This window comes from Triticum urartu, chromosome 6 (assembly GCF_003073215.2).
Source record: "Triticum urartu cultivar G1812 chromosome 6, Tu2.1, whole genome shotgun sequence".
NCBI classification, from domain to species: Eukaryota; Viridiplantae; Streptophyta; class Magnoliopsida; order Poales; family Poaceae; genus Triticum; species Triticum urartu.
This window is the reverse complement of record NC_053027.1, coordinates 210,355,760-210,373,390: the sequence shown is the minus strand read 5'-3', so window position 1 is coordinate 210,373,390 and position 17,631 is coordinate 210,355,760. Positions and strand designations below refer to the sequence as shown.

The following is a 17,631-nucleotide window of genomic DNA, read 5'->3' as shown; positions in this document are numbered from 1 at the left end:
GGCCCTCCAGGGGAGAGCCCCCGAGCCCTGCCTGAGGAGGGCGCCGGGCGCGCTTTCCTATGCGATAGAAGGAGGTTCCCCCTGGGCAGGCGCGGGCCCATAGGGGCCTGCCTCCTGAGTGGTCGGGCCGGACGATGTCTTCTTCTTCTTAGGGGCGGTCTCGGGAGGCCTCCTGCTTCCACGATCCGGGTCTTCCAGTGACGCGGCCTGAAAGGCTCGTTCCAGGGAACACATCGCGTCCTTCTCTTCACATGGCACCGTGATGACTCTGCCACTTCCTTCCATTTTGAGGACGCTGTAGCCATGGTGAGTTACGGCCATGAACCTGGCCAGCGCTGGGTACCCAAGGATGGCGTTGTACAGCAGGCGAATGTGAGCGACGTCAAAGTCGATAAGCTCGGTCCTGTCGGATTTCGGGTTCCGACAGACCCTTGAGGTTCGAACACTGGGGTGCGCGCGGAGACTTCGCCTCCTACCTAACTGCACCCCTCCGCCTTGCTAGGATCAAAACTATGGAAAGAACAACACAAGAGACACAGGGTTTATACTGGTTCGGGCCACCGTTGTGGTGTAATACCCTACTCCAGTGTGTGGTGTGCTGGATTGCCTCTTGGGCTGATGATGATGAACAATACAAGGAAGAACAGCCTCGCGAGGGTCTGTTCTTGGCTGGGGCGATGAACTGCTGGGAGGAGCTCAGTCACCTTCCTCTCTCTCTCTCTACCGGATCTTCTCTATCCTTCGATCCCCCAGCCAGCTCTTTTGGCTCTGGGGGTGGCCGGTCCTATTTATAGAGGCCCTGGTCCTCTTCCCAAATATCGAGCGGGAAGGGAGCCAACAATGGTGGGCTAATTTGAAGGGGGACAGCTAGCATCAACTATCCTGACAAAAGTAGTCTTTGCCTGCGCAAAGCTCTGGTGATGACGCCGTCTTGGGCTCCACAGTGACCTCCATCTTCTAGTCCTCCTCGTCTTGGTCTCGTTGCACCGAAACGGCAACCTTTGCCCGATGCCTCGGTACTCCACGGCTGCGCTTGCCCCCTTTGCACCAAAGAGGAAGGAAGGACACTGCGCGGGCTGGCACCCGCCTGGCGCCCCCGGTCATCATGGCTTGCGTCATGGGCACCTCGTGAGGTACCCCGCCTTGATCTCTCTGCCTCCTCGTGAGCCAGCCTGACGAGGCCGCGCCTGAGGAAGCTCTGTGTCATCCGCCCTGTGAGTCTTGGCCCCTCGCGAGGGTCTTGGGTTTGTGTTGGTGAAGATGGGTCGCTCTGGGCCCCCCGTTGAGCCACGCCGCAGGCCGCAGGCAGGCAAGTCTGGGGACCCCCATTCCCAGAACGCCGACAGTAGCCCCCGAGCCCAAGGCGTGCCCGGACTTGGCCGTGCAGGGAGGCGGAAGGGCAAGAGCGAAGCGCCGCGGGCCCTAACAGCCTGCGGCCTTGGGCGCCGCATGGCGGTTGGTTGGACGTGGGCGTCTCCACTTCCCCATGGCGCCTCGTCAACTGCACGGATTGGACAAGTCCCTGCATGCAAAGTGGGTCATGATTACCTGCAATCGTGGAGATCGGCGGTTGGCCTTCGCCGGCCATAAATACGGAACAGCGCGCGCCCTTCCAGTGCATCCCTCCTTGCTTCTCCTTCTTCCCGATCCTTGATCCTTCTTGCTGCGATGGCTCCGATCCGCCGGTTCTTCTCGACAGAGAAGGGAAAGGCTCCTCGAGGGGAACCAGACCCACTCCTGCCGAAGAAACGGCTCGCCCCCCGTGGCCCGGATGAGGGGGCCCTTCAGGTGGTGTCGAGGCCTTGGTGCGAGCGGGTGCCGCCGGGGTTCCCGCTGCCATTGTACGCCCATGTCGAGGGCCCCGAAGGAGCTGATGCTGACCGCCAGGGGCGGCGCCGACGGGTCATGAAGGTGTGGGTTGTCCCCTTTGGGGTCCACACCGAGGGCACCTCCCGAGAGTTCGTGCTCCATGTCGCCATTCCTCTTCAGTCTTGGATCCGCCTTCCTCCCTTCTTCGCCTCCATCGTCCCGCAGGGGGAGCCCCTGGAGCTCTTGCTGCAGCACCCTCGCGACCGAGGCAGAGGTCGCGGTCGTTGCCCCGGGCGAGGTCTTCATGACTCGGGGCCGGAGAGAGATCGCCTGGGTTTGCAGGGTAAGGGCCGTCTTCGCTGTCCACTTGGATTACAACGGTGCTGCGGTGATGCTCTACAAGGTCTTCGATGCGAGCGGGCGCCGGCTGGAGTGCTGCCCCGGGGAAGGTGGCCAGGACCCTGCCGCGACGAGGACTGGGCCCGCCAACCGCTCCCTTGGCGGCTCCTCAGGCGGTGGAGGCGTCGGAGGCTCCAGCGACTCCGGCGAGCTCTTCGCAACTCCGGAGACGAGCGACGACAGCTATGAACCCCCGAGTCGGCGCCGCTCGGAGCAGGGCGGGCTCGTCAGGCCACCGCCGACTCTGATCTGGATGGGGTTGGCGTCGGTGCTTGACGGCCCACTGTTGATGATGGCGTCTTTTGCAGGGTCGCACGTAGTTTGTGTCCCTTTAGGATCTGTTCCCTGCGAGGAATCAAAAACGCGCCCCGTGGGGGCTTGTAAGGTGCCTGTGATCCTGTTTGTTAATATAACCCTTGTCATAGAATTGCGCGAGTTGCTCATTCCGTCTTAGCTTATTCCTCCCTTTCGAGCCTCACGAGGGCTTGGTGCTCTACGCCGACAGGTCCCAGTCCCAAGGCGGCTTCAGCCGTCGCTGGTATGCCAGGTCGCGATGCCATGGTCAAGGCCACGACGTGAGCGACCCGGAGTCCGGTAAGAGCCCCTGAGTCGCGACACTCAGGAGGTCCTCTTTGGCGCTCAAGCAGCCGTCGTTTGGTGAGAAAGTAGAGCGGCGTCGCTAACACTGGATAGCATTAGGTGCGGGGATGGTGCCACGGCAGCTGGCGCTTCTGAGTGATGACTTATCTCGAGGATCAGGGGCCGCTCTCTGGTGTGTCGCCGGGTCCGTGCATCGGCAGGCGCGAGGTTGCTCGGCGAGGTCCTCGCGTGTCTCTCCCCTCTTGCCTTTGCTCCCCTTTCTGGTTCACGCTCTTGAAGATGTCGCCCTTGGCCTTGGCCCCGCGGCCGAGGCCGAGGCGCGTGTCCTGTCTTCTGCAGCAATGACACGGTTCCTCACCCACATCTACCTTCGCGATCCCGGTGTCGACCTCGACAGCCTGCTGGAGCCAGTGAGCGGCGAGCGTGCCGCTGCCACTGCCGAGGCCGTGAAGGGTCGCGCAGATGCCCAGTTGGGGAAGCTCCGGGCCTTCAGCACCAAGCCGAAGCAAGGCGCTGCCGACCCCACCGCTCCGTGAGGCGTACTCAATCTGTGCCGCTCCATCGCCGACAAGTGACTCCGTCGCGGCTCCTGTCCTGTCTTTAATTCCTGCACATGTATCATGCCTCGGGGAGGCATTAAACTTGCGTTTGGCATTGAGATAACAGTGTGGACTGTAATATTTTCTTTTGAACTTCTTGAAATTTGTGCCTTTCCTTCCTACTTGCTTATGTTCTACGCCGGCAGAGCCCGGCCCCGCGCATGCCTCACCCAGCGTTGGTCCCGACCGGAAACCAGGACGGGGCCAAGGAGTGAGGGGCCACGTGACAAGTTAGGCTCCTGAGTCGCGATGCTCAGGAGTCCCCCTTGGCGCACGAACAGCAAGTAGGGAGGTGTGATGCGGGTGGATCTACCGTTCTACGTCTGCAGAGCCCGGCCGCGCGCGTACCTCACCCAGCATTGGTCCCGACCGGAAACCAGGACGGGGCCACGGAGTGAGGGGCTACATGACCAGTTAGGCTCCTGAGTCGCGATGCTCAGGAGTCCCCCTTGACGCACGAATAGCAAGTAGGGAGGCGTGATGCGGGTGGATCTACCATTCTACGTCTGCAGAGCCCGGCCGCGCGCGTACCTCACCCAGCGTTGGTCCCGACCGGAAACCAGGACGGGGCCATGGAGTGAGGGGCTACGTGACCAGTTAGGCTCCTGAGTCGCGATGCTCAGGAGTCCCCCTTGACGCTCAAACGGCCTTCGTACCTTGGCTCCGCTCGGGGAGAGACGCGCGACGAACTAGACCTGGGGGGACCTGGCTGGGCGGCGTGAGTCTGGGTGTGACCCAGGCGCAGCCCCCATTCCTAGCCCCCTCACGCGGCACTCCCGAGGGGAGGCGTTACGATGAGGCTAGACACTGAGCTCTGGGCTCCCTAAGGTTGGTGCGGCCCGGGGGCCACCCTCAGTTGTTTATCACCAGCGCGGAGCATAGCGCTACCGTATGTGTACGGGCATAGCCGCTCCTTGGCAGTGTCGTCAGCCAGCGTGGAGCATGGTGCTTCCACTGGTATGTGGGAGGGGGCCCCCCTCCGGGAGGAGCCCCCGGGGCATGTACAGCCCTGCCCTGACACGTGGCTGGCACGGTAGGGCCAGGCAAGGTGTATCTGGGCACCCGTGAGCGAGCGCGGGACTCACGGGGCCCTACCTCTAGGCGGGTTGCGCCTGGCACTGGGCCTTATCTTGTGATGTGTCCCTGCAAATTGGTTAGATGTTGGCACTCTACGTCCTCGGGTCCCGGCCCTCGAGCTGTTCTCAGCCGTCGCTGGTATGCCCGGTCGCAATGCCATGGACAAGGCCAGAGGGTGAGGGCTGGAGAGCCAGTAGGAGCCCTGAGTCGCGATGCCCAGGTACCCCCCTTTAACGTGCAAGTGGTCGGCATGGAGAAGAAGAGGTTTCGTGGACCCGCATCAAATAATCAAGCATGGTGGGTCTAACGCATAATCGGAAATAAACGCAAACGGGATACATGCCGCTGGGCCTGGCACGAGCGGCTTGGGGATCATGCAGCCCGAGGGGCGCCCCCAACAAGGTAAGCTAAAAACATGGAATAAAAAGGGATACATGCCCGACGGACCCACGCGGCTTGGGAATAATGCAGCCCTGGGGGGGGGCGCTCCTAGCTAGAAACAAAACTCGAAAGATGTCACCTGATAATGTTGAGGATAAAGGAGCGTTGGTGTAGCAGGCTCGGTGGGCTGCGGGAGCCGATCCTCACGAGCCCCCAGGCCGAGGGGCCTCGAGAGGCTCCGGAGGCGCTGGCGGCTCCTCACGGGCCATCTCCATCCCTGCCAGGGCTGTGGAACGCCCTGCCTCTCGTGCCTCCGTGATGCCCCTCATGAGGCGCTGGTACATGTCAGCCGCGTTCGGCAACCCGTAAGGCATGCGAACGTAGCTGTGGGGTGGGCCTCCGCAGCGCCCCACTCACGAGGGCCAGAGGCGCTCCAGAGAGGCGACTCGGTTGAGCCCTGGTATGTGGATGCAGAAGCGCAGCCCACCATCCTCGCCTAGATGGGGAGCCACTGCTGGTAGGCGGCGGCCGCCTTTCATGACTCTTGACTCCTATAGCTCCTGAATGGCCTTGCTGACGAACTCCTGAGGGTCTGGGTCTCCTTGCCTTGCTCCTTCTTGAGGGAAACGTGCTTCGAAACACGCCTCCATGTGGTGCCCAAGCGCCTCCCTCGTGACCCTAGCTAGGTCGGTGGCCCTCCAGGGGAGAGCCCCCGAGCCCCGCCTGAGGAGGGTGCCGGGCACGCTTTCCTATGCGATGGAAGGAGGTTCCGCCTATGCAGGTGCGGGCCCAGAGGGGCCTGCCTCCTAAGTGGTCGGGCCGGACGATGTCTTCTTCTTCTTAGGGGCGGTCTTGGGAGGCCTCCTGCTTCCACGATCCGGGTCTTCCAGTGACGCGGCCTGAAAGGCTCGTTCTAGGGAACACACCGCGTCCTTCTCTTCCCATGGCACCGTGATGACTCCGCCGCTTCCTGGCATCTTGAGGACGTTGTAGCCGTGGCGAGTTACGGCCATGAACTTGGCCAGCACTGGGTACCCAAGGATGGCGTTGTACGGCAGGCGAATGTGAGCGACGTCGAAGTCGATGAGCTTGGTGCGGTAGTTTTCGCGTGCCCCGAAGGTGACAGGGAGGCGGACCTGCCCAATCGGGACCGTGGAGCCGTAGGTGATACCGGAGAAAGGCTTGGTTGGCTGAAGCTGGCTGTAGGGCACTTGGAGGTTGTTGAATGTCTCTACAGACAGGACGTTGAGCCCTGCCCCGCCATCGATGAGGGTCTTGGTGACCACCATGTTGCTGATTATTGGGGAACAAAGCATCGGGAGAACTCCGGCTGTAGCCGCACACTTGAGCTAATCTGCTGAGCTGAACGTGATGGCGCACGCCGACCACCTGAGAGGGCGCGTGGCTTCGAGCCTGGGGAGGACTGCGTTCACTTCATGGGCGAACTGCTCGAAGATGCGCTGAGAGGCTGGGGCTTGTGCCCCGCCTAGTATGCAGGCGATCGCGCGCGGCTCCTGGAAGCCCCCAGCCCCTTCGTCCTAGTGGCGGTCCTCATTTCTCCTTGGCTGTGGCGGCAGCGGTGGGAGGCCTGCGTTGCCTTGCGGGCGATCCTCATGAGGCTGATCCCTCCAGTCTCCCTCGCGAGGCTGATCTCTCCAACCTCCCTCGCAAGGCGGGTCTTGCCAGCGATCCTCGCGAGGTTGATCGCGCCACCCTTGGCGCGGGCCACGGTCTTCCCAGCGTCTTGCGTTCCTACACAAGCTGAGCAAAATCAGAGGCATAATTTGTTCCATACAAAAGGAGTTGTGAAGGAACATTCTGTTCATGTCATAGATGGAGGGAGCTGCAATAACTTGGCTAGCATGCAGATGGTGGAGAAGCTATCTCTCACCACAAGACCACATCCACATCCTTACTACATCCAATGGTTCAACAACAGCGGCAAGGTTAAGGTAACACATACATTCGTGTGCATTTTAGTATCTCTACATATGTTGATTATGTTGATTGTGATGTGGTACCTATGCAAGCATGTTCCTTATTACTTGGTAGACCATGTCAATTTGATAAAAATTCTATACACCATGGTAGAAACAATCAGTATACTCTTGTTCATAAGGATAAAAATATTACTTTGCTTCCTATGACTCCTGATTTCATTTTGAAAGATGATATTAATAGAGCTAAGAAAGCAAAACAGGAGAAAAATAAAAGTGAAAATCAGATTGTGGCAATAGAATTTGAGCAACAAATGCAGCCTAATAATAAACCATCTAGTGTTGCTTCTGAAATTAAATTGAAAAGTGCATGTTTACTTGCCACCAAATCTGATATTGATGATTTAGATTTTAACAAATCTGTTTGCTATGCTTTTGTGTGCAAGGAGGCATTATTTTCATTCAAGGACGTGCCTTCCTCTTTGCCTCCTGCTATCACTAAAATTTTGCAGGAGTTCACTGACGTCTTTCCACAAGACATGCCACCGGGATTACCACCTATTCGAGGGATTGAGCATCAAATTGACTTAATTCCCAGTGCATCATTACCCAACCATGCACCATACCGTACCAATCCAAAGGAGACGAAGGAGATTATGCGTCAAGTACAAGAACTGCTCGACAAAGGTTATATACGCGAATCCCTTAGTCCTTGTGCTGTTCCTATCATTTTAGTGCCGAAAAAGGATGGTATGTCACGTATGTGCATTGATTGTAGAGGCATTAATAATATTACTATTCTTTATCGTCATCCTATTCCTAGGCTAGATGATATGCTTGATGAATTGAGTGGCTCTACAATATTCTCCAAAGTTGATTTGCGTAGTGGATACCATCAAATTCGTATGAAATTGGGAGATGAATGGAAAACAACATTTAAAACTAAGTTTGGATTATATGAGTGGTTAGTTATGCCTTTTGGGTTAACTAATGCACCTAGTACTTTCATGAGGTTAATGAATGAAGTTTTACGTGCTTTCATTGGACGATTTGTGGTAGTTTACTTTGATGACATATTGATTTATAGCAAATGTTTGGAGGAACATTTGGAACATTTACGTGCTATTTTTATTGCTCTACGTGATGCACGTTTGTTTGGTAACCTTGGAAAGTGCACCTTTTGCACCGATCGAGTATCTTTTCTTGGCTATATTGTTACTCCCCAGGGAATTCAAGTTGATAAAGACAAGATTGAAGCTATTGAGAGTTGGCCGCAGCCCAAAACGGTCACACAAGTGAGGAGTTTCCTTGGCCTCACTGGTTTCTATAGGTGCTTTGTGAGAGATTTCAGCACCATTGTTGCACCTCTCAACGAGCTTACAAAGAAGGATGTATCTTTTGTTTGGGGTACCGCACAGGAAGAAGCCTTCACGGTATTGAAAGATAAGTTGACACATGCTCCTTTACTCCAACTTCCTGATTTTAATAAGAATTTTGAGCCTGAATGTGATGCTAGTGGAATTGGATTATGAGGTGTGTTATTACAAGATGGCAAACCTGTTGCATACTTTTCTGAAAAATTGAGTGGGCCTAGTCTGAACTATTCTACTTATGACAAAGAATTATATGCTCTTGTTCGGACCTTAGAAACATGGCAACATTATTTATGGCCCAAGGAATTTGTTATACATTCTGCTCATGAATCTTTGAAACACATTAAAAGTCAAGCAAAACTGAACTGTAGACATGCTAAATGGGTTGAATTCATTGAGACTTCCCCTTATGTCATTAAACACAAGAAGGGTAAAGAAAATGTTATTACTGATGCATTGTCTCGTCGTTATACTATGCTTTCACAACTTGACTTTAAAATATTTGGTTTGGAGACCATTAAAGATCAATATGTGCATGATGCTGAATTTAAAGATGTATTGCAGAATTGTAAGGAAGGGAGAACTTGGAACAAGTTCGTTCTTAACGATGGATTTGTGTTTCGTGCTAACAAGCTATGCATTCCAGCTAGCTCCGTTCGTCTTTTCTTGTTGCAGGAGGCGCATGGAGGAGGATTAATGGGACACTTTGGCGTCAAGAAGACGGAGGATATACTTGCTACACATTTCTTTTGGCCAAAGATGAGACAGGATGTTGAGCGTTTTGTTTCTCGCTGCACTACATGTCAAAAAGCTAAGTGATCACGACTCAATCCTCATGGTTTATATATGCCTTTGCCTGTACCTAGTGTTCCTTGGGAGGATATATCTATGGACTTTGTTTTAGGTTTACCTCAAACAAAGAAGGGGAGGGATAGCATATTTGTTGTCGTGGATAGGTTCTCGAAAATGGCACACTTTATACCATGTCATAAAAGCGATGATGCTGTTAATGTTGCAGATTTGTTCTTTCGTGAAATTATTCGCTTGCATGGTGTGCCAAATACTATTGTTTCAGATCGTGATACTAAATTTCTTAGCCACTTTTGGAGATGTTTATGGGCTAAGTGGGGGACTAAGCTTCTTTTTAGTACGACTTGTCACCCTCAAACTGATGGACAAACTAAAGTAGTCAATAGAACATTGTCTACTATGCTTAGGGCTGTTTTGAAGAATAACAAGAAAATGTGGGAAGAATGCTTGCCTCATATTGAATTTGCTTATAATCGTTCATTGCATTCTAATACTAAGATGTGCCCTTTTGAAATTGTGTATGGTTTCCTACCTCGTGCACCTATTGATTTAATGCATATAAACTTGAGCTGCCTGCAGATTTTGGGGTTAGTCCCACTTTTAACATTGCAGATTTGAAGCCTTATTTGGGTGAGGACGATGAACTTTTGTCGAGGACGACTTCATTTCAAGAAGGGGAGGATGATGAGGACATCAATACCATTGTTACACCCACAGCCCCTGCTGCTATACATACTAGACCAATTACTAGAGCTCGCGCACGCCAATTGAATTATCAGGTACTTTCGTTTCTTGGTAATGATTCTAATGTTCATGAGAATATGATGCTGCCTAAATTGGATACATTTGTTTTGCTTACAAATGAAGGGCCTAGCTTTGACAAGAAAGATGAACCTTGGAGCAAGATTAAGCATGGAGATGATGGCATGCGCAAGGGAATCAAGAACGGAGTTACAAGTGATGATTTCAAGACTTTGAAGCCACTATAAGGAGTGCATGAAGCCTTGGACGAAATATACAAGATGCCACTTCATAAATTTCGTCCAGAGGCTATTTTAGGTGCCGCGTCACCTTATTATTGGGCCAGGCCCATGTATTTTCGAAATACTTAAGTATAGGCTGTTTTTAGAGTCCGTATGTGTAGGGAAACAAGAGTTAGGGTTGGTTTCGGACCCCTCCTCCAAAGGCCACGAAATCCCTCCTCTTCCTCCATATATATACATCCCTTAGGGCGTCGTTTACACTTTGGGTTTTGTTTAGATTAAAAGTTCACCATAGCTGCAACTTCACGTACTTGGTTTGTGTCCAACGACCAGACCAAGACGTCACAGAACCCCACCTTGATCAATAAAGCTTTCATCTTATATTCGCAATATCCAGATTGACATCTCAGTTTCTTGCTTGTTCTTCGTTTGCTCGTAGGAAACAGGCCCTCGTGGTCAGGTTGATCGTGCTCCGGCGTGGTCAATAACCCCTTACAATTGGTTTAGCGGTTGCTAAGGTGTGACGTCCTCGCACGCTCGTAGTCGGATCATCAAAGTTGACTTCCTCTAAAACGATAGCCACCATCTCATGGAAAGACGGGACACCTTTGCCTCTATCAAAAACATTGAGGATAATTGCATTTATGCAAAGTTCAAAAATGGGAAATATATTTCCTAATCTTGTATGTGGATGATATGTTGCTTGCTAGTAGTGATGTTAGTCTACTACAAGAAACAAAGAAATACTTATCCTCAAATTTTGACATAACAGACCTTGGTGAAGCATCATATGTTTTGGGCATAGAAATTCAATGAGATAGGAACAATGGAGTCTTAGGACTATCGCAGAAAGCATATTTAGAAAAGGTTCTTAAAAAGTATAACATGCATGCGAGTAAAGCCACACCTGCTCCTATAGTCAAGGGCGATAGTTTTGGGAAATTCCAATGTCCCAAGAACCAGTATGAGATCGATCAAATGAAAGCAGTACCATATGCTTCGGCAGTTGGCAGCTTACAGTATGCACAAGTGTGCACTCGCCTTGACTTAGCTTTTATCACCGGGGTACTCGATAGATATCAAGAGAATCCAGGCATGAAGCACTAGAAGATGGTAAATAAAGCATTGCGTTATGCGCAAGGCACGAAGGACTACATGCTAATATACAGGAGAACTGATTCCCTAGAGATAAAAGGGTATTCAGACGCAGATTTTGCGGGGGACAGAGATGATAGAAAATCCACGTCAGGATACGTCTTCACTCTCGCTGGGGGAGCTATTTCGTGGAAAAGCTCCAAACAGTCGATAATTGCATCATCCACGATGTATGCAGAATTCATAGCATGGTTCGAAGCCACGGGGCAGGCGGTATGGCTAAAGAAATTTGTACCCAACTTGAAAGTGGTAGATTGTATTCACAAACCACTAAAGATGTACTGTGACAACCAACCCGCAGTATTTTACGCTCACAACAACAAGTCGAGTAATGCTGCCAAAACAATAGAGATAAGGTATTATGTTGTGAAAGATAAAATCCAAGATCAAACTATAAGTCTCGAGCATATAAGAACAAAGGATATGCTTGCGGATCCGCTAACAAAAGGCTTACCACCCAATGTGTTCAAGGAACACATAGCCGACATGGGTTTAAGGGAAAGCCTTATGATTCCTGGATAGGCCCAAAAGGAACAGAATTTGCTTCTGATCATAACGTATGTTGTAGCTGTATGATTCTAACGGCAATTAAGCTATGACGATGAAACATGCTCTATGTACCAATATGTGATAAAACAAATAAACTAGAAAGTATAAGGTTAAAAGTAAAAGTTGAGATCAAGGGGGAGAATGTTAGGTTGATCTCTCCACCGAGTGTGCTCAACGGCCCATCGGGCCCTGATCTATTCGCGCCCTGATCGGGGGCGCCCAACCGTTCTATGGTTGGTGGGCCCTTGTGACCTGTGATATACAAAGTGGTGGGGGCCGGGGCGCACGGTACGAGGTTCACCGTGCCGCCAGACTCCCCACCGATATCCCCTTACGATCTAGGGCAATCGCTGTGCTCACAGGAAGCACCACTGCCACCTCTCCATCTCGATCTCTCTGCTACCACCGGCCTCTACTTCACCATGGTTGGCTCTGGATCGAGCTCATCCGCACCTAAGGAAGGTAGGTTACCGGAAAGATCCGGCCTACACGATCCTAGTGGGTCTATCAGACTTCACCCATGACCACCATCTGCTGCTGCCACGCCACCTCCAAAACGCACTTTTACTAGGAGTTCTTTTAAGGGAACTGTTGGAGATGCACTACATTTCTAGGTTCCTAAGAGCATCTCTAGCAAATCCGGCAAAAGCTTGCCGACGTTTTATTGGCCCGAACAAATCCGCTAGACGAAGCCCAGCCTGTAAATTTTTTACAGGCGGCCCCCAAATCCATTCCTCTGATGCTATATGTACGGGGCCGGCCGAGCTTTAGGGTTAGCAAACCCTATACCCTTGGTCGCAATCCGCCCGCCCCGTCACTAGCCCTCCCCAACTCCGGTGACAAATCCCGCCTTATCTCCTCCGTTTTTTCTTCTCCTCCATGGCCGGTGGTGCTGGCGGGCGTGGTGGCCATGGTAGGTCACCTCCGCGCAAGCTCATGCTGCATGACGCGGAGCCTGGCAGCTCTAGCCGGCCTGCCGTTGAACCATGGCACTCGAAGCAAGCTCACCACTACGGCCGGCTCACCTCTTGGACCAGCTTCTACGAGCTCCATGACCAACTCTTCCCGCATTTGCAGAAGTGTCGGGAGGCCGATGCGGAGATCCTCGCCGCGGAGAAAGCTTTGGCAGCCAAAGAAGAAGGTGTCACCGACCGTCTCGCCGCCAAGGAGGAGCACGACCTCCCCATCGCGTTCCGCAAGTCCACCGCCAAGATCTACCTCGGTGTCGATGAGTGACCGTCGACATTTTGTAATTTGTAGCGCGAAGTTTGTACCTATGTATGCATTATGGTTGTGATGAACTATTTTCTAGCGTGAAGATGTTTCTAAATATGCAGTGCGAGATTTACGTGATCAGTTCTGCTGGGGCATTCACGTTCGCGCAAAATTGTTTTTGTGGCATGCCTCAAACGATTTTGCAGTATCGGATTTTAGCGGATCTGCTAGAGATGTTCTAAATCTGAATCACTTGCATATCTACTACCACTGCATGACTGCATTTTCTCTGCACCAGGTCCACAACACCAAACAATTTCAACAATGTGCTCGCGGCACAAGTGCACAAGCATTTATCCCTAGCTACCAAAGAGCAGTAACCGGTTGAAGTTTTTATCACGAGATGGATGATGTACCTTCTTGAGCGCGAGGGCTAGACGCTTGCCATCGGCCCGCGGTGTTGCAGAGACAGCATCGTAGGCGAGCCAGATCGCGCGCCGCTGCAGCACCACCGGCATGTTGGCCGCCCGGACCCGCACCGAGACCTTCCTCTCCTCCTTCCCCATTGCGTCGCCCTCTTTCACTTCCTTCTCCTCCACCACCACCTTGGCCTCCACGAGGTTCTGGCTCTTAGGGCCCGGCTCCCGCTCTAGTTTCCTGGTCTTCGGGTGAGTGGTAGAAGGAGGGAGGGCGGGAGCGGCGTTGAGCTTGATCTTGGTGCGGCGGATGAGCGAGCGCTCCCACTCCAGATTCGGCTCCGGCTCCGGGTCAGAAGTAGGAGGTGGCGGGGCGGGCACGACATTGAGCTTGGTGCGGCGGATGAGCGAGCTGAGGTAGTGGCTGCGGCGCTCGAGCTCTTCGGATGCCGGATCCATAACGGCGGCGGCGGGGGATGGGAAAACTCACCTGCGTCAGTAGTGGCCGCAGCGGCGGGCGAGCATGGCCGCGTTCGGTGGTGGTTGTGGTCAAAGCACGGAGCACAGTGCTGCGCTGGCTTTGCGTCATTTGTTTGGGCTCGGGAGGCGAGGATGGGACTTACGACTAGGCGTCCTTCGCCCTTTTTTCCCGTCTCTACTTTGAGGCGGTGAGGGCATCAAAGCTCGATGGTGCTGGCAGGCGTGGTGGCCATGGTAGGTCGCCTCCGTGCAAGCTCACGCTGCATGACGCGGAGGCTGGCAGCTCTAGCCGGCCTACCGTTGAACCATGGCACTCGAAGCAAGCGCACCACTACGGCCGGCTCACCTCTTGGGCCGGCTTCTACGAGCTCCATGACTAACTCTTCCCGCATTTGCAGAAGTGTCGGGAGGCCGATGCGGAGATCGTCGCCGCGGAGAAAGCTTTGGCAGCCGAAGAAGAAGGTGTCACCGACCGTCTCGCCGCCAAGGAGGAGCTCGACCTCCCCATCGCGTTCCGCAAGTCCACCGCCAAGATCTACCTCGGTGTCGATGAGTGACCGTCGACATTTTGTAATTTGTAGCGCGAAGTTTGTACCTATGTATGCATTATGGTTGTGATGAACTATTTTCTAGCGTGAAGATGTTTCTAAATATGCAGTGCGAGATTTACGTGATCAGTTCTGCTGGGGCATTCACGTTCGCGCAAAATTGTTTTTGTGGCATGCCTCAAACGATTTTGCAGTATCGGATTTTAGCGGATCTGCTAGAGATGTTCTAAATCTGAATCACTTGCATATCTACTACCACTGCATGACTGCATTTTCTCTGCACCAGGTCCACAACACCAAACGATTTCAACAATGTGCTCGCGGCACAAGTGCACAAGCATTTATCCCTAGCTACCAAAGAGCAGTAACCGGTTGAAGTTTTTATCACGAGATGGATGGTGTACCTTCTTGAGCGCGAGGGCTAGACGCTTGCCGTCGGCCCGCAGTGTTGTAGAGACATCATCGTAGGCGAGCCGGATCGCGCGCCGCTGTAGCACCACCGGCATGTCGGCCGCCCGGACCCGCACCGAGACCTTCCTCTCCTCCTTCCCCTTTCCGTCGCCCTCTTTCACTTCCTTCTCCTCCACCACCACCTTGGCCTCCACGAGGTTCTGGCTCTTACGTCCCAGCTCCCGCTCCAGTTTCTTAGTCTCCGGGTGAGTGGTAGAAGGAGGGAGGGCGGGAGCGGCGTTGAGCTTGAGCTTGGTGCGGCGGATGGGTGAGCGCTCCCACTCCAGCTTCGTCTCTGGCTCCGGGTGAGAAGTAGGAGGTGGCCGGGCGGGCGCGACATTGAGCTTGGTGCGGCGGATGAGCGAGCTGAGGTAGTGGCCGCGGCGCTTGAGCTCCTCGGATGCCGGATCCATAACGACGGCGGCAGGGGAGGGGAAAACTCACCTGCGTCAGTAGTGGCCGCAGCGGCCGGCAAGCATTGCCGCATTCGGTGGTGGTTGTGGTCAAAGCACGGAGGACAGTGCTGCGCTGGCTTTGCGTCATTTGCTTAAGCTCGGGACGTGGGGATGGGACTTACGACTAGGCGTCCTTCGCCTTTTTTTCCCGTCTCTACTTTGAGGCAGTGAGGGCATCTCCAGCCCTTCGCCCCCCCCCACACCCACCCACACCACAATGCTACACATACAGGTTTTTACAGGATTGATTTTACGCGGCGGTTTTTGATTGGGTGTTAGTTGGGGAGGGGCCCCACCCCATGAAAATCGGGGGGGGGGGGATATGTTTATGAAGTTTGGAAGGAGCCTGTAAACTCCTGTAAAGCCCTGTAGATGTAGCATTTTTGTCGCCCCCCAAAGGCGGTTATAGGTGAAAAATAGTGTTTTTTAAAGGCCTGCCGGCAGTAATATTGACGTGAGAAGAATTGATTCCCAGCCACGTCCGCATTGATATGGGTCAAAAATATTTATTTAAAAAAATTTTAAATTTGACAATATTCACTAAATTTGGACAAAATATAGGCGTTTTCATTGATATTAGGGGAAATATACATGCACGAATCTGACCTGCATATTTTCTTTCGCGGAAGGGACCAATCCGCATACACGGACGCGCGAAAGAGGGTCATATAAAGTTATGTTATATATGCTCGTTAGTAAAGGGTAATTTAAAATTTAAATAAAGTCTGATCACACTAACGCCAGATCTCATTCCCAATCAGAATATAAGAGCAAGTATACTTAGTTTTTATATATCCGATCACAAAAAATATCTGTCCGACAGTCCATACAAAAAAAATATGTCCTGCCGGACAGGCAATCCGAGCATCTGCATGGGCAGCCTCCTCCTCCTTCTCCTTGTCTGTCACCTTAAACTCATATTTCTGCCCCAGCAACATTTTGTAGAGCGCGGCTTGCATGATCATTCTAGCATCGGCATCCAAAGACTCCCGATTCAAGGACAACATCTTGGTGTCCTTCGCATGGGAAGCAATCTTTACCTTCTTTTTTTTGAGAATCATCTTCTTCTCTTTGAGCATGGCCCTATTCTCTTCAAGAATGGTCTCCTTCTCTTCGAGCTTAAGCTTCCTCTGTCGGGTGGTAGGTGTGACATATGCCAACAGTTGGCTTATCATTGTGGGAGCCAGTAAGACGTCGCCGGTGCCTGGAAGCGGGATGAGGCGAAGACATGCACGCCGGCGAATCTTACCCAGCTTCAGGGCTCTCCGTGGAGATAACACCCCTACTGCTGCTCTACGGGGTCTCCGCATGATCACTAGATGAACAAGTAGCTACACGATGCTCCTTGAGCTGTTTGGCGAGAGGAGGAAGAAGGGCTCTGCCGTTCTCTTCTCCTCCCTATGTGGTGTTTAGAACTAGCAGGGATTAATCCTTTGCATGGGTGTCCCGGGGGGTTTATATATGCCTACCCCCGGGGGGTACAATGGTAATCCGGCTGGACGTGGGGCCCGGCCGTCTGTGTCTATACTCGCTAGCTTCCGCGCCGACTGCTGGGGCCCGCCGACTGGTGGGTCCCGTCGGCTGCCGGCTCCTGGGTCAACAAGCAGGCCCCGCTGCCCAGGGCCTTGTCGGTGGCTGGTTACTGTTACTCAATCTTGGTGACGAGGGCTTCACCGAGGTAAGCGTGGCTACAGTGCCATCGTCTGGCGGGTGATCGCTGTAGCCTCACCGCGTCTTATCTCCTTAATGGGGCGTCCCCTTCGAGGGGGCGACAACCGGCTGGACAGAGCCGGCTCCATGTTGGGCCGACTAGGGGAGGCCAGGCCGCCTTCAGGTGTCTCTCTGCCCGAAGGGGCCCACCGCCCGTGGGCCACTCTGGTAGCCCGTCATGGATGACATTAGGGTCGTCCTGGCAACAGTGCTGCGCCGGATGGGTCATGGCCACCCGTACGGCGCACTGTGCCAGGCGTGCTCCGAGATTCGGGGGTGGCCAGCCTTACTGTAGCCACGCCCCGTCACATCGCCGTTATGTGGGTGCAGACTTCGAGGGTACGATCTCGACCGCTTTATGGGAGCCGGCTTCTTGGAGTCGGCCTTCTCGCAGCCGGCTCCTTGGAGCCGGCCCTCCCGCGGCTTTCTACATGAGGGATGGAGTCGGGCCGCCTTCCGATAGTCGGCCTGGGAGACAGCCGGCCAGGGGAAGGCGGTCCCACGCCTTGGATTCTTGAGGGCCGGATCGGCTCGTAATTTTTTCTAAAAGGCCAGCAGGAGCCGGCTAGGCTACCCATGGTCATTTACTCCGACAGTAGTCCCTGAAGCTGATCGAGCTTCGAGGCTGACAAAGGGACGAGAAGCTTGGTCAGCTTTCTATCCTGAGAGGCCAGCTTTGCTTGTG

General features: G+C 53.4%; 1 protein-coding gene across 1 annotated transcript; it reads right to left on the bottom strand.

The window, feature by feature from the left end:
• Positions 1–14,464: 14,464 nt before the first annotated feature.
• On the bottom strand, positions 14,465–15,194 carry LOC125516707. The gene has a single exon (XM_048682047.1). The coding sequence runs from the start codon at positions 15,192–15,194 to the stop codon at positions 14,679–14,681; it is 516 nt and encodes a 171-aa protein (XP_048538004.1). The 3' UTR covers positions 14,465–14,678.
• Between the last annotated feature and the right edge of the window lie 2,437 nt (positions 15,195–17,631).